The sequence below is a fragment of the Panulirus ornatus genome, chromosome 29, assembly GCF_036320965.1.
Source record: "Panulirus ornatus isolate Po-2019 chromosome 29, ASM3632096v1, whole genome shotgun sequence".
Taxonomy (NCBI): Eukaryota; Metazoa; Arthropoda; class Malacostraca; order Decapoda; family Palinuridae; genus Panulirus; species Panulirus ornatus.
In genome coordinates this window covers 16871136-16886051 of record NC_092252.1, presented here as the reverse complement: position 1 = coordinate 16886051, position 14916 = coordinate 16871136, and the positions used below count along the sequence as shown (strand labels likewise).

The 14916-nt window shown below is 38.1% G+C and overlaps 1 protein-coding gene across 3 annotated transcripts in view; it reads right to left on the bottom strand.

The window, feature by feature from the left end:
* Positions 1 to 14916, bottom strand: part of DNAlig4 (DNA ligase 4) — a 32938-nt gene that overhangs the window by 5925 nt on the left and 12097 nt on the right. For all 3 annotated transcript variants that reach the window (XM_071679318.1, XM_071679319.1, XM_071679320.1), the window contains exons 9-15: positions 14636 to 14742; positions 12712 to 12838; positions 11536 to 11659; positions 10224 to 10405; positions 6461 to 6598; positions 5842 to 5982; positions 4161 to 4278 (exon numbers count right to left, since the gene is read on the bottom strand). In XM_071679318.1, the coding sequence (XP_071535419.1) occupies positions 4161 to 4278; positions 5842 to 5982; positions 6461 to 6598; positions 10224 to 10405; positions 11536 to 11659; positions 12712 to 12838; positions 14636 to 14742 (937 nt within the window). The remainder of the gene's footprint in view (positions 1 to 4160; positions 4279 to 5841; positions 5983 to 6460; positions 6599 to 10223; positions 10406 to 11535; positions 11660 to 12711; positions 12839 to 14635; positions 14743 to 14916) is intronic.

Sequence of the window (14916 nt, the reverse complement as noted above, 5' to 3'; positions counted from 1 at the left end):
CAATACACTTTTCATTTATAAAATACATAGAATTACAGGAATGAAAAAATCTGGTTATGTTAAGGTCCTTAATACTCCAGGATGTTGTTGTATGTACAGTTGCCTACAGTCCTGGCTGGTACTGTCAGTGTTGTCAATCCTAACATTCTGGTAGGTGTGAACCCTGGGAGGATCGATTCATAGATCTGAATCATTCACAAGGGAGAGGGAGTAGTTATTTCATCACTGTTGCACCCTCTGCATTTGTCCAACAACTTATGCAAAGCTTCATACCACTAATGAGCTTCCCATACTGTCAATTACAAGCTCATCAGTAGGGCTCAGTAGATTAAAGGATATGGTTGACCGCTTGGGTCTCTCTCTCATTGTAGCGGTGAGCTCATTTGTGCTTTAACACTGAACCACTCAGGTGTTCCTTTTGAATAAATAGCAGTCATGAAACTAGCTGATTAACCCTATGAAAGGCAAGTTTTCAAGGAACTACAAGTAAAATTTTGAAATCAGCATTTCCTAAAATATCAGAGCTTGAAGAAAAGTAAATCCCATTTGCCATTAGAACATCACCCTCTCCTATATAATAATTAACGCTCAACTACTTCTATCAAATAACATCCCTAACTTTGTGTTTATTAATTTTCCAATTGGCCTGAGTATCCAACAAAGTAAGATATTAAAAATTTTTGCGAGGTCATCAATCTCTGTGAAACTGTTTGACAGATATTAATAACAGAGTGGTCATGGCTGATTCATAATTATCCTTGTTGGTATTAGGTGGTAAGATTATAACAATTCAACTTTGTTAAAGGAATCTACCCTATGCCTTGGAGACATCGTGGAAAGCTTGGCCAGTTACTCTGTTGACATCTAATCCATTATACTGTATTTGGCCTACCCATGCAAGTGCATCATCACACATCAATGCGAACATATCTTAGCCATAATCATGGCTAAGCTAATAATCATGGTATATCATTGCATTATAGAGCAGGGTCAAGCAGAGTCTCCATATTCAAGGTTAATGGTAGGTCATAATAAGGTTTATTCTTGATATAGTTAAGGTGAATTAAAAGTAAAGTCAACAACATCCAAATACTTTGTCTAACTACCAGCAAACAAGTTAAAAAACTAAAATTTCTGATAAGGCCAGAGTAGTCGATCTAAATCTACCAACAATAACTGCTTTTGAATTCTCATAATTTTTTCTTCATAGCCCTATACTTCTTTTCTTTACCACTGGCAAACAATGAAAGCTGAGCATTGAAATATTCAAGCTCAAATATCTGTAGCTTAAGCTAGAACAGCACACTCTAAGTGGTTGAGGGAAAAGGGTTGTATGAAGAACACATGATCAACTGCTCTGTCTCAAGATAATATAGGCCATAAGGGAATGGAAGACTGCTGTGGGAGTATTGGTAGTGGTGGCAGTTGGTGGGTATGAGAGGTGCCACACAACTACCAGCATTATTCCCACCTGGAATAGAATTTGAAATTTGATTTTGACTGTTTTTATCCAAACTGCTAATCTTGATTGGAAGGAAAGATCAGGACAGAGTGAAGAGACCAATAGCTATTAATTGATATGTTCATACTACAAATCTCAGCTAAGTTAGGAAGAGTACAATATGTGCTCACTAACATTTTTCTATCTTGCTCCTTCCTTATGAATTACAAATATGATTTGTTTACAAAAATGACAGCATTGTGTCATCATAATATATCAAACACTGCTGGCTCTTCCTTTCCTAACTTTTCTACCACAGCTCCTCTCCCCATAGCCCTATCCCCCGTCTTTACCCCTCCACGCTCGAGATGCTTTGAATCCAGATTAGTACTTGCAATGCTAACTGCACCAGCCAGAACTGTGGGTGATTGTACCTGCACCTCCACAAACAGAATTTTCGTTAATATTGACAAAAGAAGATAAAAACAAAATATGAAAAAAGCAAAATATGAAATAAAAATTGGTAGGCTTAACCACTAGCCACAAAAGAGGCTTATGGTTGCTGCCAAACCAGAAAAACCATTGCAGCTTGTCAAACTAAAACTTCCCACATTGGATATACAAAAAAAAAAAAAAAAAAAAAAAAAAAAAAAAAAAAAATCTAAAATGCATACATTGACATTTAAAAGCAAAACTGAAACATGAGCAAAGCAGTACTGTTCACAGCATCAGCACATTAAATACAAGATTAACTGAGAAGCCTTGCTGTACTTGCACACTTATACACCAAAGAGTTCTTTATTATGAACAAAGCACAGTATTGACCATTCAAGCTATGCATAAAAGAAATACAAAATTGATATCCTCAAGGTCCAGAAGAAAAGTTCATGTGGTGAGAAATCTGCTAAAAACAATAGTCAACATATATGCACAACTTAAGCATGAGCACACAAGTTATGAGAAGTTGGGGCCAATTGGCCTTACCTCACCCACCACACCAAAATGTCACAGATTTGAGTGGGTTACTGTATGGTTGAATTATTTCCATGAGTAAGAATCTGCTGACTTTACATACAAAACAGTGCCTAAAGAAGATAATATCCAGACAGATACACCCTATTTCACAGGGATGAAACAATGTTTTAATCTCCTGTGAGTAAGCGCTTTCCAAGATGTTCTCATGAACTGTTTGCAGTTCAAGGAAGTTCATCATATTCTAATGTGTGTTTATTACAATGACACAACTTCTGTAATGAATACTCAGCAATGATGCTGATGTACTGACAATTGAATCTATGGAAAAATACTGAAGCTGTAATGCTACAATAAGATTCTGTGACAAGTACTAGAAACTCTTCAGGTAGCTGTTGGTAGGCAGACAATGACCAGGAAGATATATTACCAGTACTGCCCACCTGGGTATTGGGAGGGTTAGTGACATCTGAATAGTGAGCCAGCACTTTAGTGGTTGTCGAGTTGCACTTCTTTGACTCACGTAGCTGTCTTTTCTTTCTGCCCCACTAACATGTCGACTATTGGCATTGTGTCTACAAACATACAATCTCTCCTTGTCATATGTAACACTTGACAACACTTAACTCACACAGCTTAATCCATGTAACTCAAGATTTTCCTGTGGTGAGCACTATATACTTGCCCTGCCTTTCGGCAAAATGGTAGGAGCAGTTGATAGAAGTACATAGGGACATTTAGGCAGGAGCATTAGGTAGAAACATTTGGTAGAAGTAGTAGGTAAGAGCATTAGCTATAAGTAGTCACTAGGAACATTAGGTAAGAGCCTCTGTAAACACTGCACCACAGTTACCCTCTGCCAGTGGCTTTTTAAGGGTGAGGCACTAGAAGGTAAAAAGCGGCACTGGAGTTCTTTACTTCAAGAGCCTTTTGTTATGGCCACTCCTTTGAGGGAATTCCAATGGGAATAGGCATCAGAGATACAGATAGATAGTACTACAAAGTCAATAAATATCAGATTACTGAATATTCTAATATGTATCTACTATTTTCCACATAAGCAAGGTGGTGCCAGGGATGGGTGACATCCTTAGATGAAAAAAAAAAAAATTCTCACTTGGCTCCTTTGTTCTTTTTTTTTTTGGAAAGTCATAAAGGGAGGTTTTCCAGCTCCTACTCCTTCCCCTCTTAGTCACCTTCTATGAGAAACAGGATATATGGGTAGTTTTCTGTCTTCCCTCTTGCCAGGGATAATTCATCTACATAAAAAGGCATCTAATCTTTCAAAAATGTTCACCTACATAACAAAGCCTCTAATCTTTCAAAAGTGTACATTAAAATAATTTTGCTAGCTAAGTTTTGTATGATAATTATGTCATAAAGCAAAGATATTATTATCTGGAAACATGTTTACAATATATATGGAACATATATCATTTTGCTTTGACTCCACTCAGCGAAAATCTTTGAAGAAAGGAGGCTTAGCTCAGTCTGTGTTCTTGCAAGAGTGATGTGTTAGAATCTAAGTCATGCTAACAGTTCTCAGCCCTTCATGTGAAAGTGTACCATGCAAACAGGGACTTTTCACTGTAATATGGCCCTCTTTCTCTTAAAGCAACCCTTCTGTTTTAGTTCTGATATTGAACAACTATTTTTCATCCCTACGAAGATGCGGTGTCAACTAAACTTCGTTGGATCAGTTTTTGAGAAAAAACTTATTCTTAGAATATCCTATGTAAATGCTTACCAGGGTGCTGAGTAAAGGAGCCTCCATGCTCCACCACCAGAGTTTCAAGTTCCTGTTTTGTGTGGTCCTCGCTATTCCCCATCACACACATCTCAAGCCCAGAGAATATCTCATCTTTCTGAAAGGCACAACTATCTCATCATTATATATTCCATTATCAATACTCTATAGTCTTCTCTATCTATTCAAAACAAAGTGGAGCATATGAAAGCTTTCTAATTCATGTCAATGTATTTTTGTTTAGAATCCAATGATAATTTTCAAGAACTCTCCCAAACAATTGTACTTACAGGTCTGATATCAATAATTAAGAAGTTTCTTTTTCCTTACGTTACTAGATATAGAATAAAGTACCATAAAGAGAAGGAAATTTCTTGAAACACTATTCCAACATCACTAAGAAAATAGTCACTAAGCACTGGCACTGGATACAGCTCTCCAGGAAATAAGTACTGATTCTGGTTACATCCATTCATATTTAAACCCCCCAGTCTTAGCCTCTGAGGAGGATGAACACTCCTTGTTTGGCTTCTTTTTCTGTTCTATTTTTCAAAAACTGAAATGCACAAAATGGACTATTTCAGACCCCACTCCACTCATGCTCCCTTTAGTTGCTTTCTATGACAAACAGGAAATACAAAGGTAGTGAAGAATTCTATTTCCCCCCACTCAAGAAACCATGTTTTCTAGAGTCAATCTCACCAACCAGGAGAGGCATGAAGTGATCCTTCTGAAAACTAATATGGTGGGTCTAGAAGTTGACATCAGCTCACAAGTAAGGAAATGTAACTAATACTATCTCAGAAAAACTGTAACACAGATATAACTTATTATCATTATCATTTTTATTTTGCTTTGTCGCTGTCTCCCGCATTTGCGAGGTAGCACAAGGAAACAGACGAAAGAAATGGCCCAACCCACCCCCCCCTACACATGTATATATATACACGTCCACAGACGCAATATACATACCTATACATCTCAATGTACACATATATATATACACACAGACACATACATATATACACATGTACACAATTCACACTGTCTGCCTTTATTCATTCCCATCGCCACCTTGTCACACATGGAATAACATCCCCCTCCCCCCTCGTGTGTGCGAGGTAGCGCTAGGAAAAGACAACAAAGGCTCCATTCGTTCACACTCAGTCTCTAGCTGTCATGCAATAATGCCCGAAACCACAGCTCCCTTTCCACAGAACTTTCCATGATTTACCCCAGATGCTTCACATGCCCTGATAACTTATACTCTTCTATATTAAATGAGAAAGTAACAAACCAACCCATTAAGTGGGCAAACTCATTCATAAATAAGCTGCCATAAACCTAAGCTCTACTACCCTACCAAGTGCCAAAAAATTAGCAAGCAGTTGTTCAATAAAGTGATAGTCAGTATGATGGAACGAGTAGGAAGCGGGGAGTAACAGTTTAGCAAATGATTACAGTATTGTTTTTGAGGAGAATTCTTCATGCAGCTATCCAGGACAAACCAGATAATTTTTCAGCATGCATTCGAGGTAACAGTGACATTATTCATTGTGGGTTCCTCTACATAGCTAACTAAATTGGAAGGATTAACTAGAGAACTACTTGATATGTGAGCTGGCTAAAAAGTCTAAATTAAGCCATATATTATCAAAAAATGGATATTGTACTATCTTACCTTCACCACTTTTGACAGATCTGCTGGTCTGAAGTGTAGGGGCAGTGAAGGTTGCTCTGCTTTGGTTGGGGTCTTTCGCTTGGCTGAAGGCTCATTATTGGCTTCTATATAATGCTTTGTGGCCAATTTGCCACTAGCTTCCTAAAGAGATTGATAAGCTCTTTAAAATTTGTTGAAGATGATAATGTGAACATATCTGTCACTTGTGCTTTCAAAATCAACTTTGAAGACATTGAGAATAATAAAGAAGTTAAGCAATACTTGGGGAGTATGGAAAAACTTATTTACCATAGCACACAAGATATATGCAAAGAATAAATTCAGGCTGTGTGCATTCCATTTAAGGCAAAAGTAACAGAACCATTAAGACAACCAAAAGATTGTTAAAATTTTTCAAATGATCCAGAATTTGCCTGGAAAAAAATGCCACTACCTGTCAAGACTAATCAATCACCCCAATGAACTCTGCCTGGAAAAAAAAAATGCCATTGCCCATCATGACTAATCAATCACCCTAATGGACATCTTAAGTTTCTGGGCTAGCAAACACTTTCTTTTTCAAGTTTCAGCAAAAGTACTCACTCAAACCGCTAAATTAATGTAATGTTTTATGTTTTACCTGTACAAGTTGATCTAACTCTTTTGTGGTGAGGGTGTCGTACCATGGCTTATCATAGCGTACTTTCTCAACTCTTGGGAACCTTAATGTCACTCCTGTTCGGTACAAATCACTCTTTACTATTTCAGCTGCCCTGACCTGTGCAAAATAGATTTATTTGATCATACATTTGAGGAGAAGTGCTTTGCATATCTGGGAGTGGACTTGGTGGCGAGTGGAACCATGGAAGAGGTGAGTCACAGGGTAGGTGAGGGGGCAAAGGTTTTAGGAGCAGTGAAGAATGTTTGGAAGGAGAGAACGTTATCTCAGAGAGCAAAAATGGGTAGCTTTGAGGGAATGGTGGTTCCAACAATATCATATGGTTGTGAGGCATGGGCTATGGGTAGGGTTGTATTGAGAAGGATGGATGTGTTGGAAATGAAATGTTTGAGGACAACATGTGGTATGAGGTGGTTTGATTAAGTAATGAAAGAGTAAGAGAGATGTGTGGAAACAGAGAGTGGTTGAGAAAGCAGAAGAGGGTGTGTTGAAATGGTCTGGACATACAGAGAGAATGAGAGAGGAAAGGTTGACAAAGAGGATATATGTCAGAGGTGGAGGGAACAAGAAGTGGGAGGCCAAATTGGAGGTGGAAGGATGCAGTGAAAAAGACTGAGCAATTGGGGCCTGAACATACAGGAGGGTGAGAGGTGTGCAAGGAATAGAGTGAATTGGAACGATGTGGTATATCAGGGTTGATGTGCTGTTAATGGACTGAACCAGGGATGTAAAACATCTGGGGTAAACCATGGAAAGGTCTGTGGGGGCTGGATGTGGATAGGGAGTTGTGGTTTCAGTGCATTACACATGACAGCTAAAGACTGAGTGTGAACAAATGTGGCTTTTTGTCTGTTTTAATGGTGCTACCACGCTGAAGCACAGGGTGGTGATGCTGTTTCCTCTGGGATGGGGTGGAAATAGAAAGAGAGAGGTTGAGAAAGCAGAGGAGGGTGTGTTGAAATGGTTTGGACATAAGGAGAGAATGAGTGAGGAAAGGTTGACAAAGAGGATATATGTGTCAGAAAAGGAGGGAACAATAAGCGGGAGACCAAACTGGAGGTGGAAGAATGTGGTGAAAAAGGTTTTGAGCGATTGGGGCCTGAACATACAGGAAGGTGAGAGGTGTTAAAAGAATAGAGTGAATTGGAACGATGTGGTATATCAGGGTTGATGTGCTGTTAATGGACAGAACCAGGGCATGTGAAACATCTGGGGTAAACCATGGAAAGGTCTGTAGGGCCTGGATGTGGATAGGGAGCTGTGGTTTCAATGTATTACACATGACAGCTAGAGTCTGAGTGTGAACAAATGTGGCTTTTTTTGTCTGTTTTGATGGCGCTACCACACTGAAGCAGGGGGTGGTGATGCTGTTTCCTGTGGGATGGGGTAGTGACAAGAATGGATGAAGGCAAGCAAGTATGAATATGTACATGTGTATATATGTATATGTCAGTGTATGTGTATGTCTATGTGTATATGCTGATATGTATATGTGTATGTATGTGCATGTATGGGCGTTTATGTGAATATATGTGCATGTGGGTGGATGGGCCATTCTTCGTCTGTTTCCTGGCACTGTCTCGCTGACGCGGGAAATGGTGATCAAGTATAATAAGTAAATTAATAACATTGATACTGGGCTCTGATGTTCGAGTGGATATTCTTATAATCTAGGTGGGGTAATCTGAGGAGAGTAGCTCTTGAAATTAATAGTTACAATTCAGTAAGGCATGGAAATACAGTGAGTACCTAATGAATTTAATGCTCCTATGGGCCTAAAATGTAATCTTGCAGAGTAATAAATTATACATCAAGTGTGATGGCAAGCATTTCTTTGGTTCACATCCACAATCATAAGAAAGCCTAGAAAAGATTAAAAACTTACCTTCTCAGACTGGCTGTAAATGAAAGGCATCAGTACTTTTAGTGAAGTGATTACAATTTTGATGCAGGGTGAAGGAAATTTGTTTAATCTCTGATAAGCTCAAGTTAGACAATTTCAGATGTATGGAGGAAATTTAACAGAATATGGTCCACTGGTCCACACTTCTTCCCTAAAAGCTTCAAAATGACAAGGTATACTAACACTCCAGGTATGGCAAAGGAGACTTTCACTAAAGAATCTATTTAACATAATTCATAAGCAAAATCTTCAAAGTTCTTTAATCATCATGGAAAAATTTTAAAGTGATTGTATGTGATGCTGGCACAATATGCACAGAAAAGTTCAATTAAGTATCCTTCTCTCATATTTCAATAAAAGCTCACCTTCTACTGCCTCACCATATGAGTGAACCTTCTCAGAAAAATCTCCACCTAACTTTATCTTCTGTTTATACTTTTAAAAGTGATACCAAAGGATGGGAAGATTATCAGCTTCCTTCTCCTGTCCTTTTTATTACATTCTACATGTAGATGTGTGTGTGTAGTGTTGTTCCCCTTATCCTAGGAACAATTCTTCTATCTATTATCTTTAATTCTATTCCCATTAACATAGGGTGAAGTGAGTGCACACAAGCTTGCCTATTCTGTGGGAATTTCCTAACAAAACTGGAATCTCCAGCTCTACAAGTTGGCATACAACTAACATAAGAAAATAATACTATTAATGATTCATAGTCAAAATATGGTGCACATTTCCTTTCCTGGGGATAAGGGTGAAAGAGCACTTCCCATGTATTCCCTGCATAACATAGAAGGCAACTTAAAGGGACAGAAGCAGGGGACTGGATACCCTCCCCCAAGTTTTCTTTTCCAAAAGATGGGACAGAGAAAGGGGCCAAGTGAAGAGTTTTCCTCTAAAGCTCAGCCAAATGTTCTGGAATGCTACCTTACTAATGCAGGAAATGGTGAATATGTATGGAAAAAAATCCTTTCCATGAGCAGTAGGGCTTACATAAACAGGGTGATTAATCATCTTGTACACATAACTCATCTATGCCCATGTCACCTTCAGAATACCAACTTCAGCTAATTCATCTTCTTAAACATCAAGGTCATCACAAGTTCAAGGCTATCTTTACATTCCATACTTTTTTCACTTGCACACCAAGCATATTATGCTACCCTCCATGACATTCCACATTTCTGGCTATCTGTCTATATCTCTGACTCCTTTTCCCTTACGGGGGTGGCCATGGCGATAGTCTCTCCATAACTAGTGAGCTCCAGTGCCGCTTCTTAGACTTAAGTGCTTCACTCTTAACAGGCCACTGGCAGAGGGCAAGTCTAGCATAGTGTTCAAAGACGCTCCTGCCTGGTGTTCCTACTATTTACACCTCCCTAATGTTCCTGCCTAATATTCCTAACAACTACTATGACCTATTGTTCCTACCTACTGCTTCTAGCTATTGCTCCTACCATCTTGCCAAGTGCTCACCACAGGAAAATCTAGAGTTACAAAGAATGAGTCACACGAGTTAAGTGTTGTCAAGCACTACGTGTGACAAAGAGACATTTCTGGCAATGCATCAAATGTTTTCAATTACTTTCCTTAAAACACTTAAATGTCTTCTTTTGGAGAATCTGTGCATTATTCAAAATTGAATTTTACCATTCTTGCTACATAAAGTAATGTTAATTGTTGTACTTAACATACAAATAGTAAATCAACGTTGATATTCTTTAAATGCTTCTACCGAGACAAAAAGTCAATATTGTATCTATGTGTTGGCATATAAGGTAGTTAATATCTTAAGATTAAAAGGAATTGGTAAAATCTAACCTGCACAATAAATGACTTGAGAGGGTCAAACCACACTTCAGGTTTCTCCCTTGACACAAAAACATTTCGAGGTTGATGGCCAACTTTATATGGATTAAGCTTATCCAAAAGTTCTCCAAGCTCAGCCTGAGTGTAACCAGATCCCACACGGCTGACAGAGTGGAACTCAGATGGCTTACCACCTGTAAGAATATAATTTTAGGATAAAAAAACATTTTCTTGGTTCATGTGGTGCAGTTTACACTGTTTATCAGATAAAAAGAGCATGGATCACAGTTATTACAAGATGATCAGGCCTTATTTTCTAAAAGACAAAAACTGCTTCTTTTATTTAGATATTCATTTCCTATAAGGCTTCTTTCTCTGCTTCACAGTTTATATCATTAAACCAAATTACTCAGTTTAATACTCAGATAGTGTGGTGAGTGATTTTATGGACAATGGCTCTTCTTGCACTGAATTTTGGCCAAGAAGAGGCACGAGAAGGCTTTCTAGTAAAAGTGGAGGCAGTGTTGTTAGTGCCCACCTGACAACTTCTAGCCTTTATGTTCTAGCATCAAAAAAGTCAGAGCAGATATGTACTGACAGCTTGCTGCTGATTCCTCCTGGAGAGCTTCTATCTTTTTGATGATCAAATCTCAATTCACTTCACAAATGGGAAGCTGTGACTGAAATATTTGATAATTTTTTCTTTTCTGTAAAAGCTGACATTGCACAGGCATAAGCATGACCTAATTATGGTCACCTAAAAGGTAAAATCATGTGCATAAAAAGAAAGATTTCCTATAACTGGAATTAATCTCAGCACCTCAGGAGTTTGCAGACTGGACTTTTAAAGGTGAGCAAGTTATGGGGAAAGGTAAACACAGAGGCACAAAGGTAATTCCATAGCTATACTGTGCAAGGAGAGGAGGTATCATAAGTCAGTCTCTCAGTGGTCTATCACACAAACTAGTGGAGGAAGCAACCAGTTATATGCTACAGGTCCAGACCTTAGGAAATGGGATGCCATAGACATATCTTGAATCTTTCAAGATCAGTGACTGAAGCAATATTTGTTGAACAGAAAAAGGGAATGGCTGACAAGAGGCGATAGCAAGTAACTTAATGATGCAGAAAGCATCTGATTCCAATCTAGTTGAGTGAATGGGTTGAATCAGATCCTGGAAGATATGGAATAACAACTCAGAAGAAAAATAATCGATGTTCATTGTGTAGGGTTCAAGGAAACAGTAGAGGTTATGATTATGCCAAACATATTCCAGTTGCAATACACTTAATGAAATTACAGTAACTGTAAAATTGAACTAACCTGGCTCCACACTAGGGACAGCAACACCAAGCAAAAAATGAGAGAGCACACCTTGGTGTCGACCCTTTCCAAAGTAAGCCCCAATGATCAGCAGATCAAGCTCAGGCACGAGGGAGTCAACATACTGTAATGATATTATCAACTTGGTTTTTAAGTCATCAGTTATGACATGAAAGATAAGTTTATCTAATATGTGCTCTGAAGTCATTGTCTGGTAATCTTTACTACAATAATAGTCAACATACAGGTCTGTCTAATCAAGTCATTCCTGCTTCAGTATTCATGCCATAATATTCTTTTTCTTTACAAGTTCTTTCATCTAATTCTGACTTTCATCCCCACTTTTATTCTTACAAGAGGTTAAATCATCTTAGTATTTCATTCTAGCACTTAGATCTTATCAAGAAGTCACTACTGTTGTTCCTTATTTCTATATTAATTTTCTCAAAGAACCTAAATAATTTCTACACTTAACTGCAATTCTGAACCATTTCAGTACCAAGAATTATCAATATCAGTATCAAAGATTTTTAAGTAACTTATCCTGTAATAGCTATATAAACTTCAACTTTACATTATACAAAATCTTTTGGAGAAAAGCACATTACATTACCTTTCTTTCTTTCTTTTCTTTCATACTATTCGCCATATCCCGCATTAGCAAGGTAGCGTTAAGAACAGAGGACTGGGCCTTTGAGGGAATATCCTCACCTGGCCCCCTTCTCAGTTCCTTCTTTTGGAAAATTGAAAAAAAAATGAGAGGGGAGGATTTCCAGCCCCCCGCTCCCTTCCCTTTTAGTCGCCTTCTACGACATGCAGGGAATACATGGGAAGTATTCTTTCTCCCCTATCCCTAGAGATAATTACATTACCTGTCTTGGGTATTTCAATCATATTTTCAACTATGGTAAAAGCAAAAAATATTGTCCCCCTACATATTTTCAAAGGCAATACAAGGATCCATCTCATTTCTCAGAGACGGATAAAAATAAACGTTGATTTACAGAATGTTAATCTTTGAATCAATTTACCTCAGGCTTGACTTTAATCACCCAGCTTTATGCGCAGCAGGACAAAATATCGAGTCTGGGTCTTTGAGCACAACACCCTCCTCCCTGTTGTCTATGGCTTTATTCAAAATCATTACCATATCCTCTCTGAAATTAATAAATTTACCTCAGGCTTGACTTTAATCCACCCAGCTTTACGTGCAGCAGGACGATATACTGAGTCTGGGTCTTTGAGAACAACACCCTCCTCCCTGTTGTCTATGGCTTTATTCAAAATCTTTACCACATCCTCTCTGAAAATCCAAAATATACATTAATATTCAGTCTCTACTGAGTACAATAAACAGTTCCCCATATTCAATCCAGCATGGTATGCATAAGTTTTCCTAGACATTTCCATTTACTAAGGACCCTTGCATACCATGGTCTTATCAACTTTGGCAACAGAGTGTCAAGCACCCAAAGCCTCATGGGATCCAGGATGGTGGTGGCAAAAAGATGCACACAGCAATGACTTTGGGATATTACTACAATGTTGCTCATGCTCTGTCTTCTTTGTTCTTTCTTACTGACTTAGGATATTACTACAATGTTGCCCATGCTTTGTCTTCTTTGTTCTTTGTTACAGTCTCTTGCCACATGAGAAACTCCATAAGTGGTCTAAATAAACACTTCTAATACCTGTAACTTCAACTGTTTTGCTGCTAATTGAAAATAAATATAGTACAGTATGGCCTCTTAGTATAAAGCTAGTCATATGAATAATGATGCTACCCTAAAGAAGTCAAGGAAAGTCATGTGTTTAAAGCAAAAAGTTGACTCACTTGATCCCCTTGCATTGGGCGGAAGTGTAGTGTCTCAAGTGAAGCACTCTAGTGTTGACTGAAGACTCAGTAGTGAGAACCATAAAGAGCAATGTAATTTCTTTTTAAAGTATAACATGTTTATTTTCGACCATTAGGTGTTCATCATAGGACTTAAGGTATATACCTTGTCACTCAAGAACCACTCCCCTTAAACTACAATTACTCATAGCTCAAGTACCTTGTCAACTGCAGTTTTGGCAACCAAGGGGTCCTCCAGGAATGAAACCCAGCAATTGGTAGGGGACTACTGTATGACCAAAAGATACAAGAATCAAGGTACTCTAACAGCATAGTGCAACTCACAATCAAGATCACAGAATCAAACTAATTATAAACAAAGTAAACTCTTTCAACAGCCTCAGCCTATGCAACCAGCCAACCAGATTCCCAACTCACCACCTCCAGCAGCCAACTGCACTAGACATCACATTCTGTACAAAAGCAAAGGACACATGAGGCACACAACAAAAACTCGAATCTGACCACTTACCCAATCTGATAACACTCCACCTAAGCAAGCCAAACCTTACAATCATTATATAAAATATACACAAAAGAAAGCAGGCCGGCCATCATTCACACAAGCTCTAAAACTTAACCATGGACAGTATTGATACCAACCAAATTATCAAAGATGTCTCTATTTTCTCTCTTCTATATCTATTTCCATAGACTCTTAGCCAAAGATACAAATCTACCATCCCCAATCTCACAAAAGGATATTCTTCCTCTCCCTACTCTGTAAAAAGTTTCATTTTGATAAAGTTTATCTTTGACTAATTCCTTCATTCCTCTTACTTCTTATCTATGGAATTCAATGCTTGCCTTACCACTTCATTTCCCTCTGACTCACAGATTTTCTAAACAGAGCATTTACCCATCCTCTATAAACAATTAAATCATCAAATCTAATTTTTCTTGAAGTGAACAACAAAACCTGAGCATGCATATAAGCCACTCTTACTTTACCCTCAACATGACATCCTGGAATATGTACCTTCCCTCAATCATCATACAGTAAAGTTCATCAGTTGTTGATTCTTTCTTTGACTACATTTACCTAGCAGCATATTCCCAAAGTCCACACTAACCTACAAACAATATTTTCCCACATTTCTTTTGGCCTTTGCATGATCCTAAATTTTCGCTTCTACCTAACTACAAGTAATGGATGCCGTATATTGGCCACAAACAAAATTTCTCAACAATATGGATGACCCTCACTTGGATTTGACTTGAGCTTTTGGAGAAAACATAACTCGGCCTTCCTGAGGCTTGAGTACTGTTTCGAGCTTCTCCAAGCGTTGAGACAAAGGCAGGTTAGTCAACACCTATAAAAAGGAAGAAATATATTTCACTGTGGTGTATATAAGAATATAAATCATAAGTGTGACAGCTGACGTTAAAGAACTACTGTCATGGTATGGACAATGCAATAACTTTTAATAATGCCAGAATATAATCAAAAGTTAATAACTTGATCAAAAAGTTGGTGATTCTAAGCA